Below are 25204 nucleotides of genomic sequence, written 5' to 3' on the forward strand. Positions count from 1 at the left end.
GAAAAAAAGGCCTTCCCTATATTGTTGTGTCCGGCCAGGTACAAATAGGCAGCTGGTGGTTGGGGGCAGCCCGTTCCTGCCTGCTGTACCTGGCTGGACACAAATATAGTGCGAAGCCCCACTTCAATTTTTTTTAATTATTTCATGAAATTCATGAAATAATTAAGAAAAAAAGGCCTTCCCTATATTGTTGTGTCCGGCCAGGTACAAATAGGCAGCTGGTGGATGGGGGCAGCCCGTTCCTGCCTGCTGTACCTGACTGGACACAAATATAGGGCGAAGCCCCACTTCAATTTTTTTTAAATCATTTCAGGAAATTCATGAAATAATTTTAAAAAAATTGACGTGGGGCTTCGCACTATATTTGTGTCCAGCCAGGTACAGCAGGCAGGAACGGGCTGCCCCCAACCACCAGCTGCCTATTTGTACCTGGCCGGACACAACAATATAGGGAAGGCCTTTTTTTCTTAATTATTTCATGAATTTCATGAAATAATTAAAAAAAAAATACGTGGGGCTTCGCCCTATTTTTGTGTCCAGCCAGGTACAACTAGGCAGCTGGGGGCTGGAATCCGCAGCGCAGGGAGGCCCAAGCTTTCTGGGCCACCCCCGCTGCAAATTGCAGTCCGCAGCCACCCCGGAAAATGGCGCGTTCATAGAAGCGCCATCTTCTGGCGCTGTACCCAACTCATCCAGGGCCCTGATGCGGTGGCTCACTGGGTAATAAAGGGGTTAGGGCCAGCTTGGCATTATCAGCTGGCCCTAAGCCCGAAATTCATGGGGTCACGCCAATATTAGACATGACCACCATGAATTTCTAGTAAAGTATTTAAAAAAAACACAACACCCAGAAAAAAGTCCTTTAATTGAAATAAACACACAATTCTTTATTGTTCTAAATTAAACCATACTTACCATCACGCCCATTCCAGCTGAAGCCAACGATCTCCTGAAATAAAAGAAAAATAATAAAGCAACATCATCCTTACCTTTCCATGGTTCCCATGACAGCTTCAGCTCTGCTACATCGAGATGACAGGCTGGACCGCAGCAGAACGCTGCCATCCAGCCTGTCATCCCGCAGACACTGAGAAGCGCAGGCTTGCTTGCGCTCCACAGTGTCTCTCTGTGAGGGCATCCAGATGAGCCGAGTTAATGTCCAATGAACTCGGCTCACCTCATGCACGTCACTGACAGCGTGGGAAAATTCTCCTGCACTCAGCGCTTCAGCGTGGGAGAATTCTCACACTGAAGCGCTGAGTGCAGGAGAATTCTCCCACGCTGTCAGTGACGTGCAGGAGGTGAGCTGAGTTCATTGGACATGAGCTCACCTTATGCACGTCACTGACAGCGTGGGAAAATTCTCCTGCACTCAGCGCTTCAGCGTGGGAGAATTCTCACGCTGAAGCGCTGAGTGCAGGAGAATTCTCCCACGCTGTCAGTGACGTGCAGGAGGTGAGCTGAGTTCATTGGACATGAGCTCACCTTATGCACGTCACTGACAGCGTGGGAGAATTCTCCTGCACTCACCGCTTCAGCGTGAGAATTTTCCCACGCTGTCAGTGACGTGCATGAGGTGAGCCGAGTTCATTGGACATGAACTCGGCTCATCTGGATGTCGTCACAGAGAGACGCTGAGCAGCGCAAGCAAGCCTGCGCTTCTCAGTGTCTGCGGGATGAGAGGCTGGATGGCAGCGTTCTGCTGCGGTCCAGCCTGTCATCTCGATGTAGCAGAGCTGAAGCTGTCGTGGGAACCATGGAAAGGTAAGGATGAGGTTGCTTTATTATTTTTCTTTTATTGCAGGAGATCGTTGGCTTCAGCTGGAATGGGCGTGACGGTAAGTATGGTTTAATTTAGAACAATAAAGGATTGTGTCTTTATTTCAATTAAAGGACTTTATTCTGGGTGTTTGTGTTTTTTTTAACTTTGACTATGGGGTTAGTAATGGGGGTGTCTTATAGACGCCTCTCCATTACTAACCTGGGCTTGATGTCAGCTGGCATTATAAGCTGACATCAACCCCAACCCTATTACCCCCTGCCACCGCACCAGGGCAGCGTGGAAGAGCGAGGCTAAGTGCCAGAATTGGCGCATCCTATGAATGCGCCATTTCTGGGGCGGCTGACGGCTGGTGTTTCTAGCCTGGGAGGGGGCCAATATTCATGGCTCCCTTCCTGGGCTATTAATATCAGCCCCCAGCTGTCTGCCTAGCCTTTGCTAGCTATTAAATTAGGGGGGACCCCACGTCATTTTTTTTGGGGGGTCCCCCATTTTAATAGCTAGTAAAGGCTATGTATTCAGCTGGGGGCTGATATTAGTAGCCTGGGAAGCTCCGTGGGTATTACCCCCTTCCCAGGCTTCAAACATCTGCCCCAGCCGTCTGCTTAACCTCCGCTAGAGCCTAAAATTAAGGGGAACCCCACGCCAATTTTTTTAATAATAAATCCTTTATTTTAATACTAAATGACAAGTACAGTAACCAACACTATCACTGTACTTCATATATATGTGACTGACATGTTTCTATCTATCTAATTTATGTGTGAAGCTCTATTCTGTCTGTTATAAATTGTCGGGTACCGCTGCTGAATTGCCGGCCGGCTTTTTTAAAGAGACGGTGCATGAAAACACTATTATTTTTTTTGATAAATCCTTTACGCTAAATGACAAGTACAGTAAGCAGCACTGTCACTGTACTTCATATATATGTGACTGACATGTTTCTATCTATCTAATCTATGTGTGATTCTCTATTCTTTCTATTCTAAATTGTCGGGTACCGCTGCTGAATTGCCGGCCGGCTTTTTTAAAGAGACGGTGCATGAAAACACTATTATTTTTTTTGATAAATCCTTTACGCTAAATGACAAGTACAGTAAGCAGCACTTTCACTGTACTTCGTATATATGTGGCTGACATGTTTATATCTATCTAATCTATGTGTGAAGCTCTATTCTTTCGGTTCTAAATTGTCGGGTACAGGTGTATGCCGCTGCTGAATTGCCGGCTTTTCATGTTTCACTGTTGGCACTGTTCCCATCGATTTGGGCAATCACTGTAATGCCACAACCACCATGGCTGTGGCATTACAGTGAGTGGCAGACAATCTCTGCATGATTGGTGCTCAAAATAGCGCCAGACATGCAGGACACGCTTTTGGTGCACGAACAGTTATCGAACATAACCTCGAACAGCCAAATTTTTTGCAAATCGTTCGGGTTCGTCGAACAACTCGAACACCGCCCAAAACAGCTCGAATTTGAGATTGGCGAACAGTTCTAGTCGAACACCGCTCATCTCTACTGACCAGGCCCCAATCGCTAGCCAGTACTCCGGGAGGGTCTATCTTTGTCACCAGTAAAGACCCTGAACTACACCGTACCGTCTCCGAGTGGTTCCTGCTACCCCCATCATCCACGTCGGCTGCCCTGAGGCCATACCCCTCCCGTTGGGGGTGATACTATCACGCTGCACAATCCTACCACCGGCCTCAGCGGTCTGCCCTGCAGCGGCAGCTCCTTCGCTGCATTCAACGGGTGGCGTAGTCGTACAACATCTACCGCTAATACAGCGCCACTTAGTCTGACTCCCTGGGCACGGACCGGGTCACCGCCACGAGACTACAACCCTCAACAGATCCGGCTCCGGGTAAGCTCCCGCGTGCGCAACGCTGCGCGACACAGGCCCAGGGGTGCGTCACATTTATGAGGTCAGACCCTGATGTTGGGGGGAGGCCGGACTCACAATGTTTGCTTCATTCCATCCCAAAGCAGTTGGATGAAGCTGAGGTCCGAACTCTGTGCAGCCGGTCATGTTCTTCCCACCAAACTCCCCCAACCATGTTTATATGGACCTTATGCACTGGGCACAGTCATGGGGAATACAAAAGGGCCTTTCCCAAACTGTTCCCACAAAGTTGGAAGCTAAAATTGTCCAAAATGTCTTATGCTGAAGTATTAAGATTTCCCTTCACTAAAACTAAGGGGCCAAGGCCGCCCCCTGATAACAACCCATAGCATCATCCTCCACCATCTGTACAGCGGGCACAATGCAGTCAGGGGGTAACGTTCTTCTGTAATCACCAAACCCAGACTCCTCCATCAGACGCCAGATAGAGAAGTGTGATCCATCACTGCACTGAACACGTCTCCTCCAGAGTCCAGTGGTGGCGGCTTTACACCACTCCATCTGACACTCAGCATTGTGCTTGGTGATGTACGGCTGCATGCAGCTGCTCAGCTATGAAGCTCCCGGCAGGGGCGCAATATTTGTACTGATGTTATACCATAGGAGGTCTGGACTTTGCAGTTATGGGGTCAGCAGAGCAATGGTGACTTTTCTGCCATCTGCTCCTCAGCACTCGGCCCCCCCCGCTCTGTAATATTACGGGGTCTCCACTTCAAGGCTCAGTTGCTGCGGTTCCTTCCACTTCTCAATAATATCACTTACAGGTGATGGGAGAAGATTTAGGAGGAGAAATGTCATGAACGAACTTGTTACCTTGGTTGCTCCTATTACAGGACCGTGCTGGTATCAGTGATCTCTGCACTACCAGCCGTTTTGTTAGATGTAAGTAAAGGCAGACATCATGGCGGGGGCTGGAGGTTATATACTGAGAGCAATGGGGCTGGATGCTATATACTGTAGGCAATGGGACTGAAATTAGAAACCTGAATTCCATGCGCTGTTCCATCATTGGTGCTGCTGTTCCCGGCGGGTGGCATGACTTGTTGTGTCACATGCTTGCTCGAGCCAATCAGCAGTCAATCTTCAGCTGAAGCTTCTACTATACCATCAGAGAGGACGTCCGCCATGACGAAATATTGATGAGCGGCCACTCATTGTCTGCAGCAGACACGTGACCAACAAGTCACGTCACCCGCTGAGAATAGTGTGTATAGATTGTTGTTATTTTAATTGGGGCCCTGAATTGATTGAGCTGGGGATGTCCAGAAGAGGACAGCCCCTTTAAGACGTGTATCTCAATACTATTTTCCATATAGTATATATTAGAATTTATGGTTTATGTAAATAAAAATTAATTGTGTCAATCAAAAATTCTACAAATTTTGAATTTTGCTTTTTTTGAAGCCTTCACTATTTTCAAGACATGCGTCCATGGATAAGAAAATTTTTGTTCACATCCATAGGCCGTTATCCTGTACCTATAGTATCTCATCCTGCTCTCAGCTGAGAAGTGGATACAATTAAATCCAGTGCAGACAATGCTCTGTGAGCTAAGCACATACAACAATACCAAATGGCTCTGCTGGTTTGCTACAATGTATCAGTCTGTTCTCCGATTGTTTAGCTCACATTCTAGACTGGATAGAATGATTTAAACTTCTCTGCTACAGACAGAACTAGCTGTGTACAAAATGTATATAAGAGCGCCCCCTATACCCTGACAGCAAGCAGAGGTTTTGAAAATTATTAAATAGAAATGAACGAACCGATTCAAGAGGAACTGAATTCACTTCAAATTTCACCCAAAAAATTGGATTCACCAAAACCAAAAGTTTTTTTTTAATTAGATTTGCTCAAATCAAGAAAAATGGCTCCCTGCTGGCTGCTATTTGGCTTGATTCTGCTTTCCTGGAGAGGCAGCTCCCTACATTGTCCTCCGTTGGTGTTACGGGTCCGGGTGGTGGAACCTCTGTGCTTCGGTGCAAGGAGGGACCAGAGGGGCGTAACTAAGTGCCTACTCGGACCGACCAAGGTCGCACGGCGGCTCAATCGACTCCGTGAACCAGGGAGGGACCGAGCAGGGGGACCAGGTGCCACTCTGGGACCGACCTTGTATGAGAGCAGGTGACACCCATGGGTCAGATGGCAGGAACTGACCGGTACAGCGGATGAGCACGGCTGGAAGGCTGACGGGTGATCCAGGTAGATAAGCAGGCTGGTTCGGCAGATAGCCAGACGGGTGCTCTGGGTAGGCAGGCTGGCGGGCAAAGCAGGTTACAGGCAGGTGCTCCAGGTAGGCAGGCTGGCCGGCACAACAGGTAACAGACAGGTGCTCCAGGTAAGCAGGCTGGCGGGCACGGCAGGTAACTGGCAGGTGCTTCCAGGTAAGCAGGCTGGCGGTCAGGACTGTAGACAGACTGGCGGACTGGACTGAAGACAGACTGGCGGGCAGGACTGAAGACAGACTGGCGGGCAGGACTGAAGACAGGCTGCAGGACCTGAGGGCTGAAGCAAGTGTAAGCACATGGAACAACAACCTTGCACAGGCACCTCCATATTGGATGAGGTGCTTTAAATAGGGGAAGTCCTCCGGCCATTGGCCGGGGACTTTTTAGGACGGCGCGTGCGGCCCCTTTAAGAGGGAGGGAGCGTGCGCGCACCCTAAGCACAGTGCCCGGGAAGCTGTGCGCACTGCGCGCCACAGTAGCTGCAGGATGGGAGTCGGAAGACGCCGGACCAGGGCCGTGGCGGTGAGGGGAACGGCGTCTCCCCCAGCAGGAGGCAGAGACGCCGATGCTACAGTTGGTTAGCACCAGTGACACCGAAAAATGAAGACTGAAAGGAAAGAAGCGAATGAGCGGAGGACCGGACAGGGAGTTACAGCACCAAGACAGGTAACAGGCAAGGGGAGAATAATGGGTTTTTAAAAAATTTTAACCTCTCTGTTTATTATGTTTTGGAGACCCTAGAGCTCAATAAACTAGTAATTAGTATAACTCTGAGACAAATCAAGGCAAATCCCAGGCAAATTCAAGCCAATTTGGAATGAAAAATGTAATTATTAGAATATCAGAAATTCTATTTTTCATTTTATAAAATTGACTAGGCTTTATTTGTGCAAAAGCAGAAAACCCCTTTAAGTGGTGGCCAATAACTCATGACCATCCAGTGTCAAATAATAGTATCATATGCTGCGTGTTTAAAAAAAAAAAACACAAAAATACAAGTGAAAAAAATTCTTCTTTCCTCATATATGAGTGCTGTTTCCCTGTATTAATCCACTACGGGGAGAGAAAGAATTAGCTCAATCCAAGATTTCCCTAAATCAAGCACACGTGGTATAATAAATGTACTGTGCGCTGGTAGGAGGCGAACCTTGCCAGGGCCTCGTCCCTCTTATTGTGGGGGGCTGGGGGGTGACAGGATAAGAGGAATGACTCAGGTATGAAGATGTGCTGACATCTATGAATGAATAACTTTCTTCCTTCGGCTCTTGCTACATTAGGTCCAAATGCGTAGAAACATTAGTCAGCTCGGCTGCAAGGGGTCCCGAAAAAGCAGCCGCTTCCAAAAAAATTGTAAGACGCTCCTGGAAATGATTACGAAGAGCTGTAATAAAGGACGTCTTAATGATTAAGAGAACATCGCTACTATTTTCTCTAAGGCCTCATTCAGACATCCGATTTTTGTGTACTAGTGCTAGTATCCGTGATTTCCCCAGATAGCACTCGGACCTGTGACAGTCTATGGGAACATTCACATGTCCGATTTTTTTTTTCTTTCGGAGAGAGGTCCAGGGAAAATATCAGAGACATGATCTATTTTGATTCCAAGGGTCGGATGAAAATCAGAAATGCAAGTCAATGGGTTTGTGAAAAAATTGGTGAAAAAAATCCCTGGTGATTAAAGGGTTAAAATGGCTCTCCTTGTAAGGCCACGTTCACACGTTCAACATGAGGTAAGTATTTGATGTCAGTATTTGTAAGCTAAAACCAGGAGTGGAACAATCAGGGGAAAAGTATAATGGAAACACGTCACCACTTCTGTATTTTTCACCCACTCCTGGTTTTGGTCTACATATACTGATGTAAAATACTGACCAAATATCGTGAACGTGGCCTTACAAGGATGTGTTGAGTCCTTCATAGATAGAGACGCTCTTTCTAGATGCGCTCTGATCCAGATAATTGAAGAGGACCGTGTGACACCCCTTCACCCTCCTACCTCTTTTAGTTTTCCAAGCTAGATAACTGTTATGGGTTTACCTTGACAGAGAGGAGTCAAAAGACCACAGCGTCTGATTCCTCCCACTCTTGCACTCATTAGAAGCCTTTCACTTTCATATTATGGTTCTTTCAGCAGTGTAGGGGTTAATCTGCTCTGGAAGCTTACCTGCATTTTGGCTCTCAGCTGTCCAGTGTTAGCCACTCAACGCTCCTATATATTCTGGGCTTTGGCTTGGAGTCATTGCCAGAGCTAGCTTATGCTGCATGGTTCTAGGAGTGTGGGGGGTGTAGTTGTTTGAGACGGTATTTGAAGGATTTGAGCTAACATTGTTGTGGGGTTTAGGTTGTGTGTATTCCTCTTCTCCTATTTTGTTTTTTTTCCCCATCCTCCACTCCCTGGTGTTAACCTCTGTTGTTTGTGTGCATATATTTGTATGATTGGTATTTTCCTTTAGCCCTGTTTGTATTACCTTGTTAGTCTGGTTGGTGTACTACCATACACTACTACTCCCCTCTTCCGTGGGTGGGGGAAGTGAAGAAACTGAGGGCAGATTGAAGAGCTCAGACAAGGTACGTGGCCCCGGCGTCTTCACCTTCAGAAGTAATTCTAGGAACAGCTCCAGCTAGGGTGCGCCTAGCGTTAGGGACAGGGAAGGAGCCCCTGGTCCCGGGATACTCGATAACAGAGTCGTGACAATAACGTTTTTAATGAACCTGGAGTTCAAAAAAATTTAGAAATTGTTATATAAAGCAGACCAGACAAGATTGTCAAAGTCTAAGGTTCATTGAACAGCTAATGCTGCACAAATTGCTGAAAACGTTTGCGCTGCTTGCGCTAGAAAGGTGCCAGACACACAGTGCATCGCAGCATGCTGTATATGGGGTTGTATAGCCCATGATGACCTCCGTACACCACCAAAGGTGCCTACAATGGGCATGGGAGCATCAAAACTTGACCATAGAGCCAGGGCTAGCTCCAGGTTTCTGCAGTCTTTGGGTAGCAAAGTCTCGGTTTGCCCCTCTTCACTTTCAATTTTTCCTCCTCGCCTTTCAAGAGCTAAAGTTTTTTTTATTTTTTTGTCTCTAGAGCTGTATGAAGGTTTTTTTATGTATTGCATTATGAGTTGTAGCTTTTATCATTACCATTTTGAGGTTATAATCTCTTTTAAATTCCATTTTTTGAGAAGCAAAGTGACCAAACAAAATAACAATAGTGCCATTTCGAATTTGCTTTCCTTTTCATTCATGCAGCGATACCAAGGACGTTAGTTTTGTTATTTTTTTTTTATATTTTAATTATATTCTGGTTAAAGGGAATCTGCCACAAGGTTTGTGCTATTTAATCTGAGATCTGCATAATGTAGAGAGCCTAGATCCTGGGATGTATCACTTATTAGGCTGTGTGCTCTAGTTTCAATACAATCAGTGTTTTATTAGCAGGAGATTATCATGGCAGGACTAGGAGTCTTATGCTAGACAGTCCAGCTGATCTGTATAACCCCACCCCCACCACTGATTGGCAGCTTGCTGACAATGTACGGTGTATACAGAAAACTGCCAATCAAGGGTGTGGGCGGGGTTATACAAAGCTCAGCATTCTAAAAACTGCTAGATCTACAGTAAAGAAAACAGGGATTCTATCAAAACTGCACCACACAGCCCGGTAAGTGATGCATCATTGGAATCAGGGTCTCTGTGCCTGCATCATGCTACTCTCATATTCCATAGAAAAATCTTGCTGACAGATTCCCTTTAAAGGGGCACATGGGAGTGATATGAACTTTTATATTTAGAAAAAAATATATTTTTATTTTACCTTTGGTTTTTCCCTAAGGAACTTGAACCTCTTGCCACTTGTACAGTACACTGCAATACTATAATATTTCAGTGTGTTGTAAAATTGTCAATCTGTTACAAAGCCCAGCTGCAGAATAGTTCTGCAAACATGGCAGATATGGGGGTCTTCAGCAGGCACTATGGGAAGAAGACAAGTACAGTACAGACCAAGTACAGCCCTTCATAGCAATGATATTTCATAGCTGTCAACAGTCCCAAATGTGCCAAAACTGTCCTTATTTTTTAGATATAATTGCTGCTGCCCATGTTAATTAAGGCTCAGCTTTCATTTTCAAAAGCAGAATATGAAATAAAAGCCGCTCAGTGATTGTTTGCTACAAAGACAGTTTTCCTATACAGGGACTACTATACTTCTATGCCACATATGTCAAACTCTTGCCCGAGCAGAGGATTTGAAGACACCATGAAGAGACCGGAGTTGCGGGGGAATGGGCAGAGGTGAGTTTTCGTTTTTTTTAAAGTGGGGCCCATTATACATTATGGGGTCCATTATACTGCATGGAGCACTATGTGGGGCCATTATGCAGTATAAAGAACTATGTGGGGCCATTATTCAGTATGGAGGACTATGTGGGGCCATTATACTGTATGGAGGACTATGTGGGGCCATTATACTGTATGGAGGACTATGTGGGGCCCATTATACTATATGAAGGACTATGTGGGGCCATTATTCCTTATGGAGAACTATGTGGGGCCCATTATACTGAATGGAGGAATATGTGGGGTCATTATACTGTATGGAGGGCTATGTGAGGCCATTATACTGTATGGAGGGCTATGTGGGGGCCATTATTCTTTATGGAGAACTATGTGGGGCCATTATACTGTATGGAGGACTATGTATGGAGGACTATGTGGGCCCATTATTTTGTATGGAGGACTATGTGGGGCCCATTATTCTGTATGGAGGACTATGTGGGTCCATTATTCTGTATAGAAGACTATGTGGGGCCCATTATTCTCTATGGAGAACTATGTGGGACCCATTATTCTGTATGGAGCACTATGTGGGGCCCATTATTCTGTATGGAGGACAATGTGGGGTCCATTATTCTGTATGGAGAACTATGTGGGGCCATTATACTGTATGGAGAACTATGTGGGGCCCATTATTCTGTATGGAGGACAATTTGGGACCCATTATTTTGTATAGAGAACTATGTGGGACCATTATACTGTATGGAGCACTATGTGGGGCCATTATACTGTATGGAGCACTATGTGGGGCCCATTATTGTGTATGGAGGACCATGTGGGACCCATTATTCTGTATGGAGGACTATGTGGGACCCATTATTCTCTTTGGAGAACTATGTGGGGCCCATTATTCTGTATGGAGGACAATGTGGGGCCCATTATTCTCTATGGAGGACTATGTAGGGCCATTATACTGTATGGAGGACAATGTGGGGCTATTATACTGTATGGAGGACTATGTGGGGCCATTATACTGTATGGAGGGCTAAGTGGGGCCCATTATTCTGTATGGATGATAATGTGGGGCCCATTATTCTGTATGGAGAACTATGTGGGGCCATTATACTGTGTGGAGGGCTATGTGGGGCCCCTTATTCTCTATGGAGAACTATGTGGGGTCATTATACTGTATGGAGGACTATGTGGGGCCATTATTCTGTATGTAGGACTATGTGGGGCCCATCATTCTGTATGGAGGACTATGTGGTGCCCATTGTTCTGTATGGAGGACCATGTGGGGCCCATTATACTGTGTGGAGGACTATGTGGGGCCCATTATTCTGTATGGAGGACTATGTGGGGCCCATTATTCTGTATGGAGGACTATGTGGGGCCAATTATTCTGTATGGAGGACTATGTCGGCCCATTATTCTGTATGGAGGACTATGTGAGGCCATTATACTGTATGGAGGACTATGTGGGGCCCATTATACTATATGAAGGACTATGTGGGGCCCATTATTCTCTATGGAGAACTATGTGGGGCCATTTTACTGTATGGAGGACTATGTGGGGTCATTATACTGTATGGAGGGCTATGTGAGGCCATTATACTGTATGGAGGGCTATGTGGGGCCCATTATTCTCTATGGAGAACTATGTGGGGCCATTATACTGTATGGAGGACTATGTATGGAGGACTATGTGGGGCCCATTATTCTGTATGGAGAACTATGTGGGACCCATTCTGTATAGAACACTATGTGGAGCCCATTACTCTGTATGGAGGACAATGTGGGGCCCATTATTCTGTATGGAGAACTATGTGGGGCCCATTATTCTGTATGGAGGACAATGTGGGGTCCATTATTCTGTATGGAGAATTATGTGGGGCCATTATACTGTATGGAGAACTATGTGGGGCCCATTATTCTGTATGGAGGACAATTTGGGACCCATTATTTTGTATAGAGAACTATGTGGGACCATTATACTGTATGGAGCACTATGTGGGGCCATTATACTGTATGGAGCACTATGTGGGGCCCATTATTGTGTATGGAGGACCATGTGGGACCCATTATTCTGTATGGAGGACTATGTGGGACCCATTATTCTCTTTGGAGAACTATGTGGGGCCCATTATTCTGTATGGAGGACTATGTGGGGCCAATTATTCTGTATGGAGGACTATGTCGGCCCATTATTCTGTATGGAGGACTATGTGAGGCCATTATACTGTATGGAGGACTATGTGGGGCCCATTATACTATATGAAGGACTATGTGGGGCCCATTATTCTCTATGGAGAACTATGTGGGGCCATTTTACTGTATGGAGGACTATGTGGGGTCATTATACTGTATGGAGGGCTATGTGAGGCCATTATACTGTATGGAGGGCTATGTGGGGCCCATTATTCTCTATGGAGAACTATGTGGGGCCATTATACTGTATGGAGGACTATGTGGGCCCATTATTTTTTATGGAGGACTATGTGGGGCCCATTATTCTGTATGGAGAACTATGTGGGACCCATTCTGTATAGAACACTATGTGGAGCCCATTACTCTGTATGGAGGACAATGTGGGGCCCATTATTCTGTATGGAGAACTATGTGGGGCCATTATACTGTATGGCGAACTATGTGGGGCCCATTATTCTGTATGGAGGACAATGTGGGATCCATTATTTTGTGTAGAGAACTATGTGGGGCCATTATACTGTATGGAGCACTATGTGGGTCCAATGTACTGTATGGAGCACTATGTGGGGCCCATTATTCTGTATGGAGGGCAATGTGGGGCCCATTATTCTGTATGGAGGACTATGTTGGACCCATTATTCTGTATGGAGGACTATGTGGGGCCCATGATTCAGTATGGAAGACTATGTGGGGCCATTATACTGTATGGAGGACTATGTGGGAGCATTATTCTGTATGAAGGAATAGGTGGGACCATTATTCTGTATGGAGGACTATGTGGGGCCCATTATACTGTATGGAGGACTATGTGGGGCCCATTATACTGTATGGAGGACTATGTGGGCCCATTATACTTTATGGAGGACTATGTGGGCCCATTATTCTGTATGGAGGACTATGTGGAGCCCATTATTCTGTATGGAGGACTATATGGGGCCATTATTCGATATGGAGAACTATGTGGGCCCATTATTCTGTATGGAGGACTATGTGGGGCCCATTATACTGCATGAAGAACTATGTGGGGCCCATTTTTTTGTATGGAGGACAATGTGGGGCCCATTATTGTGTATGGAGAACTATGTGGGGCCATTATACTGTATGGAGGACTATGTGGGGCCATTATACTTGATGGAGGACAATGTGGAGCCATTATCAGTATGGAGGACTATGTGGGGCCCATTATACTGTATGGAGGACTCTGTGGGGCCCATTATACTGTATGGAGGGCTATATGGGACCATTATTCTGTATGGAGGACTATGTGGGGTCCATTATTCTGTATGGAGGACTATGTCGGCCCATTATACTGTATGGAGGACTATGTGGGGCCCATTATACTGTATGGAGGACTATATGGGGCCATTATTCTCTATGGACCACTCTTTGTGGGCATTATCCTGTATGGAGCGCTGTGTGGGGATTACATTTGGAGAATCATACTATGATGGGGTCACCATTCTTTGTTGGAGGGACTGAGGGAGGGGGTACAGTAGGGTCATCATACCATGTGTGTGGAGGGTACTGTGAAGGAATTCACTGTGTGGGTATCATACTGTGTTTGGGGGGCACTTTTGTTGGCATTGTACTTTATTGTCTATGAGGCGCCCCCTGGGCCGTAGGGTACTCGGTGCCTGGCCGGTCGTTGCTAGGGGAGATGTCACCGTGGCGGTGACCCGGTCCGTGACCCAGGGCAGTCAATCAAAAGGGAATATTTACAGGGGAATTAAAGTTTTTATATAAAGCTCGTGACGCCACCTGTGGTATGCGGCTATGTGGAGTCGCCGCTGCGGTGCAGATCCTCTGGAGCTGTTGTTGATGCAGCAGAGTTGGTTTAGCTCTCCACAGGTAGAGCTTAGCTCCAGGGCAGTGTAGATGTTGTCGATGTTGCTGGGTGTTGTAGTGCAGTGTAGTGCAGGGAGTGATGGCGCAGCAGTAATTCACAGAGACAGTGGGGTGCAGTCTTCAGAGTTTACTCACAGTTGTTAAGTTCCTCAGGTTGCACTGTACAGGTTGTAACGGGTCTGGGAGGTGGAACCTCTGAGCAACTATACAATGGGGCAGTCCTTGTAAGGAAGCGGGTGGCTCCCAGGGAAGGCGGGCAGGTAGTCACGGCTAGTGACGGGGACAGTCTCTGGGTAGAAGGGCAGGAGGACACGGCAGGTGACGGGGACAGTCTCTGGGTAGAAGGGCAGGAGGTCACGTCGAGTGACGGGGACAGTCTCTGGGTAGAAGGGCAGGAGATCACGGCAAGTGACGGGGACAGTCTCTTGACAGGTGGGTGGTCACGGCAAGTGACGGCAGAGCCTCCAGGTAGGCTAGCAGGCAGGTAGCAGGTGGACGCTCCCAGGTGAGCGGGCAAGAGTCTCTGGACTGGCCGGTGGTCACAGCAAATGACGGCTCCAGGTAGGCTAGCAGGCAGGTAGCAGAGAAGCGCTCCCAGGTGAGCGGGCAAGAGTCTCTGGACAGGCAGGAGGTCATGGCACGTGACTGCAGAGCCTCCAGGTAGGCTAGCAGGCAGGTAGCAGGTGAGCGCTCCCAGGTGAGCGGGCAAGAGTCTCTGGACAGGCAGGTGGTCATGGCAGGTGACGGCAGAGCCTCCAGGTAGGCTAACAGGCAGGTAGCAGGTGAGCGCTCCCAGGTGAGCGGGCAAGAGTCTCTGGACAGGCAGGTGGTCACAGTACGTGATGGCGGAGCCTCCAGGTAGGCTAACAGGCAGGTAGCAGGTGAGCGCTCCCAGGTGAGCGGGCAAGAGTCTCTGGACAGGCAGGTGGTCACAGCACGTGACGGCGGTGCCTCCAGGTAGGCTAGCAGACAGGTAGTAGGTGAGCGCTCCCAGGTGAGCGGGCAGACTGATCCATAGACAGACTGGGCAGGGCTGGTAGGCAGACTGTCGGACCGCAGATAGATAAGTAACAGGCAGGAATCTGGCAGATGACTGGCAGGTGACTGGCAGGTAACTGGCAGGTAACTGGTAACGGGACCTGAGGGCTGAAGCAGAGTTGAAAGGCTTTGCAACAACATTGCTCGGGCACCTCCATTTTGGAGGAGGTGCCTTATATATGGTGAGGTCCTCCAGCCATTGGCCGGGGACTCCTTAGGACGGCGCGCGCGGCCCCTTTAAGAGAGGGGGAGCGCGCGCGCGCCCTAAGCACAGAGGCCGGGAAGCAGCGCGCGCTGCCAGCAGAGCGGGAGGAAGCCGCCGGGCACGGAGCGGAGAGGTGAGGGGAACGGCGTCCCTGCCTAGCAGGAGGCAGGGACGCCGACGCTACACAGGTTACAGCCTCCCACGTTGCGCTGCATTCACCAGGCAGGGGTTCAGTAATCCCTCAGGTAATTCCAGAGCACTTAACGGGACCCCTTTCTGTGTGCCTTCCTCAGTTGTCTTCCTGCGCTGGCTCTCACCCTCCTGCCCTACGCCTCACAATCAGTGTCCCAATCCGGTAGCCTCGGGTCTTGTCGGGTGACCTGCAGTCCCCTGGACCCTCTGGGACCACCTCCTCGGCGATGTAATTGTGGCTGTGGCAACTGCACCCTAAAAGTTCAGAAGCCTCTGGTTTCTAGCTGAGCCTTGTAGTTCTCCACTAGTTTAAGGGCCGGTCCCCTCTGTGGCTTGATCGAACGGGTGGCCTCCTCGTTCCTCCTGGAGCCTTCTCTCCTGCTCCTCTCTCTCTCCCTCTTCTGGGCCTCTCTCACTAGGCCCACTCTGGTGCAGAGCTCATGCAGAGCCCCTGCTCCCCTCACTTTCCTCCTCCAACTGACCACACGCTCTCAAGATGGCTTCCCATTTTATACAGCTCCTTCACAAGTGCTCCCCTGAACTACGTCCTCCACCCACACCCACTACATGGTTCCCCCTCACTTTGTTCCCCTCCACTCCAGCCAGGGACCATGGACTGTGCTCTCCCTTAGGAGCAATCTCGCCCTGCCCTACTGAAGTGGATATGTTGGATGCAGGTGTTGGGGTCCCGGGCAGCACTCTATCCTTACCTGAGAGTGGGATACCTCACCTCTGGGTGAGATGCAGTACCTCTGTGGCGACTGAACCCTCAGAGGCGCCACATCTATATTATTCCAGTTTTTTTATCCTTTGTTATTACATATTTAAATTAGGCCATTGGCCTTATTCTATTTACTGCTCTTACAGAACATATTATAATATTCCAATATTTTATTCTAAGATCTATTAACTAAAATGTACTTTGTTCGTGGGACAACCCCTTTACGTTTATTTCCATATGAAAAAGTTCATAGTTATATTTTATAATAAGGAAAAACCTCCTCAATTGTAGACATTTTTTTAAATAAATATCAAGGTTGGACCCTGACTTTGTTCAAGCTTTTAATTTTGGTCCCCTGTGTGAGTTTGACATCACTAGTCTATGCAGTGGATTTTGTGTTCTGTATCAGAAAAATTAAAATTTTTGTTGGGTCCCAGGAGTTCCTAGTTAAGACTCTAGGAGAATGAAGCCCAGGACCCTAATGTTTCAAGTCACAGACTGCCCACATACGTATAACCCTGGGTTGTCTTCTGTTATCGCATCATTACATTTGCTGTTGACATATAGAATCATAGAATCATAGAATGGTAGAGTTGGAAGGGACCTCCTGGGTCATCTGGTCCAACCCCCTGCTCAAAGCAGGATTCACTAAATCATCTCAGACAGATGTCTGTCCAGCCTCTGTTTGAAGGCGTCCATTGAAGGGGAACTCACCACCTCTCGTGGCAGCCTGTTCCACTCATTAATCACCCTGTCAAAAAGTTTTTTCTAATATCTAATCTGTGTCTCCTCCCATTTAGTTTCATCCCATTGCTTCTAGTCTTTCCTTGTGCAAATGAGAATAAAGATGATCCTTCTACAATGTGACAGCCCTTGACATATTTGTAGACAGCTATTAAGTCTCCTCTCAGTCTTCTTTTTTGCAAGCTAAACATTCCCAAATCCTGCAACCGTTCCTCATAGGACATGGTTTGCAGACCAGTCACCATTCTGGTCGCTCTTCTCTGAACTTGCTCCAGTTTGTCGATGTCTTTTTTAAAATGTGGTGCCCAAAACTGTACACAGTATTCCAGATGAGGTCTGACCAAAGAGGAGTAAAGACCGATAATGACTTCACGTGATCTAGACTGTATGCTTCTGTTAATACATCCCAGAATTGTATTTGCCTTTTTTGCTGCTGCATCACACTGTTGACTCATGTTCAGTCTATGATCTATTAGTATACCTAAATCTTTTTCACATGTACTGTTGCTTAGCTCTATTCCTCCCATTCTGTATATGCTTTTTTCATTTTTATTGCCCAGATGTAGTACTTTGCATTTTTCCCTGTTAAAAACCATTCTGTTGGTTGCTGCCCACTGCTCCAGTTTATTTAGGTCTTTTTGAATCCTCTCTCTCTCTTCTCTAGTATTAGCTATCCCTCCTAGCTTTGTGTCATCAGCAAATTTAATCAGTTTACCCTCAATTCCTTCATCTAAATCATTGATAAAGATGTTGAACAATACAGGTCCCAGGACGGAGCCCTGTGGTACCCCACTTGAGACATTCATCCAGCTGGATGTGAAGCCATTTACAACCACCCTTTGAGTCCGATCACTAAGCCAGTTATGAATCCACCTAACAGTTGCCTGGTCCATTGCATACTTGGTCATTTTTTCAATAAGGATGATGTGAGATACTTTGTCAAATGCTTTGCTGAAGTCAAGATATACTATATCTACAGCATTTCCCTGATCCACCCAGTCAGTGATTCTGTCATAGAAGGAAATTAAGTTAGTCTGACATGACTTGTTAGTTACAAACCCATGCTGACTCTGGTTAATCACTTCATTCTTATCCATGTACTTACATACATGTTGTTTAATAATTTGTTCAAAGATCTTTCCTGGTATAGAAGTCAGACTCACCGGCCTATAGTTCCCTGGGTCCACCTTCTTCCCCTTTTTGAAGATAGGAACAACATTTGCTCTTCTCCAGTCTTCTGGGACTTCTCCTGTTCTCCAAGAATTTTCAAAGATTATGGAGAGTGGTTCTAAAATTTCTTCTACAATCTCCTTCAGTACTCTGGGGTGTAATTCATCTGGACCTGGAGACTTGAACTCATTTATGTTAGCTAAATATTCCCTCACAATCTTTCTGTTTACTGATAACTTGGATTCTTCTATTCCTTTAAAAGGACAGTGAAAATCAGTTGATGTTACATTTTCTTTCTGAGAGAAAACAGATGCAAAATAGGAATTAAAAAGTTCGGCCTTCTCAACATCCTCTCTTACCATTTCTCCATTTTCATCCTGTAAAAATCCTATAGCATCTTTGACTTTTCTTTTACTTTTGACATACCCCCAAAATCCTTTTTTATTGCTTTTGACATCTCTTGCAAGCCTTAATTCATTGTCAGCTTTAGCTAACCTGATACGTGCCCTACAGGATCTGCAGACTGCATTATAATCTTCTTTAGATATGCCTCCCTCTTTCCATTTAATAAACATTTCTTTCTTTCTTTTTAGCATGTGTTTAAGTTCTGTGTTCATCCATCCTGGTTTCCTTAAATGCTTCCCATTCTTCCTACTTTTCGGGATTGTTAACGATTGTGCTTTGAGAATCTCATTTTTAAAAATTTCCCATCCTTCCTGGACATTTTTGTCCTTAAGGACATCCAGCCATTGGATCCCTCCTATTCTCTTTCTGAGTCTCTTAAAATCTGCCTTTCTAAAATCTAACCTTGAAGTTTGAGTCTTCACATGTCTTCCTCCTCTAGTTATCCAAAATTCTATAATAGCATGATCGCTGCCTCCTAGGGTCCCAGCCACCTTTACCTCCTCAACCATTTCCTCCCTGTTTATAAGGATTAGATCCAAAGTAGCAGATCCCCTTGTTTTCTCCCCTACCTTTTGGAAGATAAAGTTGTCAGCAAGAGAGGATAAGAATTTGCTTGACCTGTTAGTTTTACTTGAGAGAGATTCCCAACAAATGTCTGGATAGTTGAAATCTCCCATGACCACTACGTCATATTTTTTGGAGAACTTGGTCATTTGATACATAAAGAGTTCATCCATATCTTCAGCTTGCCCAGGTGGCCTGTAGTAAATGCCTACAATGGTGTCCTTTCCGTTGTTCTCTCCTTGTATTCTTACCCAAACAGTTTCCACAGAACTCCCAGTCTCTGAAGCTTCAATCTCTGTGCAGATATACGCTTTTCTAACATACAATGCAACACCTCCTCCTCGTTTATCAAGTCTGTTTCTTGCAAATAAGTTGTATCCTTTTAGCCTTTTATTCCAATCATGTGCATCGTCCCACCAAGTTTCAGTGATTCCAATGACATCATATTCCTTTTCCTGCATTAGTAGTTCCAATTCTCCTTGTTTGTTGCCCATGCTTTGTGCATTTGTATAAAAACATTTTAGTTTGTGATTGGTTTCTCTTCCTCCCATATTTTTATTATTTAGATTTTTTTGTCTTTGTTCTTCTTTTCCACTTCCAGTAGCAGAGATCTCAATAGTATTTGTCAGCTGTATGGCTTTTTCTGGCCTTTTGCTTCCCTTCCCACATTGTTCTAGTTTAAAGCTCTTCTGATGAGTGTAGCAAGGCGACTTCCAAATACATGTTTTCCAGTCTTCGTAAGGTGCACCCCATCTCTAGCAAGTAGTCCATCGTATAGGTAATTCATTCCGTGATCCAGAAATCCAAATCCTTGTTGACGGCACCATCGACGTAGCCAGTTGTTCACCTGTAGAATCTTATTCCACCTCATTGTTCCATGGCCATCCACTGGGAGGATGGATGAGAAGACCACCTGCGCTCCCAATTCTTTCACTTTCTTGCCTAAGTCTTCAAAGTCACTGCAGATGGTTTCCAGGTCCTTTCTTGCGGTGTCATTTGTCCCCACATGTATTAGCAGGAATGGGTAGTGATCTGTAGGTCTGAAGAGTCTTGATATCCTGTCAGACACATCTTTAATTTTTGCTCCTGGAAGACAGCACATTTCTCTTGAGGTTATGTCTGGTCTGCAGATAGCGGCCTCTGTTCCTCTTAACAGGGAATCCCCCATGACCACCACTCTCCGTTTTTTCTTCACAACATTCTTCTTTCTCCATCCAGGAGGATTCTGAGGGCTTACAAGGTTATTCATTGCTGGCAAAGTGTTATCTTGCTGTATTTCTTCATGGTTCTCCTGTGTGAGAGCCTGGTACTGGTTCCTGAGCAGTATGGGTGCTGACTGCCTCTCGATCCTCCTGCTTCTGTGGGTCACATGCTTCCATTCCTCTGTTTCGTCAGGTGCAGTTCGAATTTCTTCTCTTTCTGAATCATGAAGAGATAATTCTGCTCTGTCTAAGAACTCTTCACCTTCCTTAATGATTTTCAAGGTAGTTAACCTCTCTTCTAGATTTCGCAACTTTTCCTCCAGCAGGGACACAAGCTTGCATTTCTGGCATGTGAAGTCTGGCTTTTCCACTGGCAAGTCTGTGAACATGTAGCAGGATATGCAGCTCACCAAATGGCTCCTGGACTCTTCCATGTTCTTATTGTTAATGTTCTGAAAACAGTGAAAAAAGCTTAAAAAAAAAGCTTCAAAATGCGCGCGGTTTACCGATGTTCTCTTTTCAGCTCCAACAGCCAAAATCCAGTGTTCTTTGAGCTCGCGGAGACTCTTCACTTACCCCAAAATGCAGTGGGAATATGCAAATTATCTCCTCAGGACTCCTCCCCTGGTTTTTTTACTTAAAAGGGACCTGTCACTTGACATAAATATGTTATTTTTTACCCGGTGTAAAGGCCGCTGTTCTCCTAAATCCGGCAATGTTTTTCTTGTGTTACTGCTCCTCTCCGTTGAGATATGGCTATCTGTATCCTGTGTATCAGGGGCGTACATAGGAATCATGGGGCCCCATAGTAGAAGTTCTAGTTGGCCCCCCCCCACCAACAAAAAAATGTAAATAATTGTTGGGGTCACAGAATACCATATCTCATAACTTTCCAGCCTTTAACAAGTTATTTTCCTCCTGCTGAAGTCCCAGATCCCTCTTTCATTGTCCCATAAAGTATGATGCCAACAAAAGTGCCCCCCAAACACAGTATGATACCCCCATGGTGAATTCCTCCACATTCACAGTATAATGACCCTACTGTACCCCACCTCAACTCCCAAGGCAAAGTATGGTGACCCCAACTGTGACCCCCACACAGCCCTCCATGCAGTATAATGGGCCTACATACAATATAATGGCCCGCACTAGCCCTCCAAACAGTATAATGGCCCCCACACAAACGTTCACACTCCACAGAGTATGATGCACTCCCCATGGTCCTCCACGCAGTATAGTGCACTGTGATGTGGGGCATCCTGATCTCTGTGTCTGCAGTGTGAAATCAGTGGCCCAAAGTCACTTAACCCTTTCAAAAATGCCCATTCTTGTGCCAGAGAGAGCAAGAAAGAGAGAGAAAGATAAAAAGAGAGGGAGAGAAAGAGAGAGAGAAAGAAATATATATATAGTACAGACCAAAAGTTTGGACACACCTTCTCATTTAAAGATTTTTCTGTATTTTCATGACTATGAAAATTGTACATTCACACTGAAGGCATCAAAACTATGAATTAAACATGTGGAATTATATACTTAACAAAAAAGAGTGAAACAACTGAAAATATGTCTTATATTCTAGGTTCTTCAAAGTAGCCACCTTTTGCTTTGATGACTGCTTTGCACACTCTTGGCATTCTCTTGATGAGCTTCAAGAGGTAGTCACCGGAAATGGTTTTCACTTCACAGGTGTGCCCTGTCAGGTTTAATAAATGGGATTTCTTGCCTTATAAATGGCGTTGGGACCATCAGTTGTGCTGTGCAGAAGTCAGGTGGATACACAGCTGATAGTCCTACTGAATAGACTGTTAGAATTTGAATTATGGCAAGAAAAAAGCAGCTAAGTAAAGAAAAACGAGAGGCCATCATTACTTTAAGAAATGAAGGTCAGTCAGTCTGAAAAATTGGGCAAACTTTGAAAGTGTCCCCAAGTGCAGTTGCAAAAACCATCAAACGCTACAAAGAAGCTGGCTCACATGAGGACCGCCCCAGGAAAGGAAGACCTAGAGTCACCTCTGCTTCTGAGGATAAGTTTATCTGAGTCACCAGCCTCAGAAATCGCAGGTTAACAGCAGCTCAGATTAGAGACCAGGTCAATGCCACACAGAGTTCTAGCAGCAGACACATCTTGTCAACAACTGTTAAGAGGAGACTTTGTGCAGCAGGCCTTCATGGTAAAATAGCTGCTAGGAAACCACTGCTAAGGACAGGCAACAAGCAGAATAGACTTGTTTGGGCTAAAGAACGCAAGGAATGGACATTAGACCAGTGGAAATCTGTGCTTTGGTCTGATGAGTCCAAATTTGAGATCTTTGGTTCCAATCACCATGTCTTTGTGAAACGCAGAAAAGGTGAACGGATGGACTCTACATGCCTGGTTCCCACCGTCAAGCATGGAGGAGGTGTGATGGTGTGGGGGTGCTTTGCTGGTGACACTGTTGGAGATTTATTCAAAATTGAAGGCATACTGAAGCAGCATGGCTACCACAGCATCTTGCAGTGGCATGCTATTCCATCCGGTCTGCGTTTAGTTGGACCATCATTTATTTTTCAACAGGACAATGACCCCAAACACACCTCCAGGCTCTGTAAGGGCTATTTGACCAAGAAGGAGAGTGATGGGGTGCTACGCCAGATGACCTGGCCTCCACAGTCACCAGACCTGAACCCAATCGAGATGGTTTGGGGTGAGCTGGACCGCAGAGTGAAGGCAAAAGGGCCAACAAGTGCTAAGCATCTCTGGGAACTCCTTCAAGATTGTTGGAAGACCATTTCCGGTGACTACCTCTTGAAGCTCATCAAGAGAATGCCAAGAGTGTGCAAAGCAGTCATCAAAGCAAAAGGTGGCTACTTTGAAGAACCTAGAATATAAGACATGTTTTCAGTTGTTTCACACTTTTTTGTTAAGTATATAATTCCACATGTGTTAATTCATAGTTTTGATACCTTCATTGTGAATGTACAATTTTCATAGTCATGAAAATACAGAAAAATCTTTAAATGAGAAGGTGTGTCCAAACTTTTGGTCTGTACTATATATATATATATATATATATATATATATATATATATATATATATATATTACACACAGGTCCACTATATAATTTTTTTTTAGAGGGGGATATTCCAGCGATCGCCCCCTGTGAGTGCTGTCAGCAGGTGTGCGATCCCTCCCCCCCCACCCTGCGCCCTGTGTGACCCCAGTATAGAAGCAGTGCAGTGTAGGCAGGGGGCAGTAGAAGCTGCCGGGAGTCTGCAAGCAGCAGCGGATGATGCAGTCAGGTAGATGCAGCAGAGTGGAGGCGGCTACAGTGTTAGGACAAGCTCGGCTCTGCTGCCCCCGGTGTCCTCCTCCTGATTCTGGGACATGTCGCTTCCGGTCGCTCCTGGTGCTAGATACTCAGAGCCTTGCTGGGTCCTGTAGTCTGCCGCACTGTCTCACCTGCTGCAGGTCCTTCTCTATCTCCCTGGCTTTCATCACGATGGGTCCCAGCACCGCATACACTAGCGCCCGGACCTGCGGTGACCTGCGTCAGATGCAGAGGAGGAATGATGGGAGAGGGAGTGTCACATGACGCTCCCTCCTCCAATCATTGCTTTCAACTGTATCGGCATCTGCCAGCCCATACAGTTGAATGCGGAGCTGGGGGTACGACGCTGACTGGCAAGAGAAGGGGAAGGGCAGATGCAGGAGTGGCGGCGGGGTCCCTCCCGTCTCACTGGGCCCCATAGCAGTCGAGTGGCCTGCCGCCATTGGCGGTACGCCACTGCTGTGTATAAATCTAGACTTTTTACTAAGAGGGCATGGTCCTCAAAAAGACACCCATTAAAAAGACCTGGGGATCATGCCTACTTGGCTAAAAGATTATATTTATATAAAGGGAAGAGGAGGCCATATCTCAGGAATGGAGAGGTGAAGGAACAAAGGAAAAACAACAACGGATTCAGGAGAATAATGGCATTTATACCAAGTAAAAACATACATATTTATGGCCAGTAACACATGCTCTTTAGGGTAATTTCAGGCTCATTTGTCCTATAATTTGGGGAAACATTTCTGTATAAAAGCTAAAATCCTACAAATTACCTTATGGTCGATATAAAAAATTTTCAAAAATTTGCCAAGCCTCGCCACAAAACCCGAACCAGGCGAATGTGGTCATCTCATCACTAATATGAAACCATAAACTCTTCTAGGAAGGACAGAACAATCACACATGGCATTGACCCGTCTGGGCTCCGTGCCAGGCCGCTTCACCTGAGAGCTATTAAAGACAACTGGCAGCTCTCCAGCTTACCCCAGCATCTGCTAAGTCAATGACAAGCATGATAATCTGTTAAAGATTTTCATTTTGGGGTCTTCACTGTTATTAAAGCTTTGAAGCAGAATGTAAAAGTTTGGAAAGGGGCAAATACTTTTTAAACAAAGATACGCTTAGTAATTCATCCTGAAAGCAGTTTATTTGGTTGTACAAAGATTGCCCCCCCAGAGCTGGACCATATGCTATGAGTAGGCAGTATGGACAGGCAGATTCCCCTCCTCGCCTTAGTTAGGCTGAACTACTTTTTATACTGCATAATACTTGCTAGTAGCTGAAAACCCTCCCCAAGCACTATGAGAGACATATTGTTTCACATTTTTTTAATTTATTTTGCAACTAGGGAGCGCTCACTGCATTCTGATTCATAATGTATTCAATAGGAGCTGTATTAATTCACA

At 46.0% G+C, this 25204-nt stretch overlaps 1 protein-coding gene across 1 annotated transcript in view; it reads right to left on the bottom strand.

Annotated features, from left to right (window-relative positions):
* Positions 1-24812, bottom strand: part of LOC141264715 (uncharacterized) — a 37356-nt gene extending 12544 nt beyond the window's left edge. Inside the window, exons 1-3 of the mRNA XM_073676981.1 lie at positions 24783-24812; positions 23927-24065; positions 14454-15390 (exon numbers count right to left, since the gene is read on the bottom strand). Of these exons, the coding sequence (XP_073533082.1) occupies positions 14454-15390; positions 23927-24065; positions 24783-24812 (1106 nt within the window). The remainder of the gene's footprint in view (positions 1-14453; positions 15391-23926; positions 24066-24782) is intronic.
* Positions 24813-25204: the final 392 nt, after the last annotated feature.

This window comes from Phyllobates terribilis, unplaced genomic scaffold, assembly GCF_046119375.1.
Source record: "Phyllobates terribilis strain yellow unplaced genomic scaffold, ASM4611937v1 Scaffold_4__5_contigs__length_816908805, whole genome shotgun sequence".
Lineage (NCBI taxonomy): Eukaryota > Metazoa > Chordata > Amphibia > Anura > Dendrobatidae > Phyllobates > Phyllobates terribilis.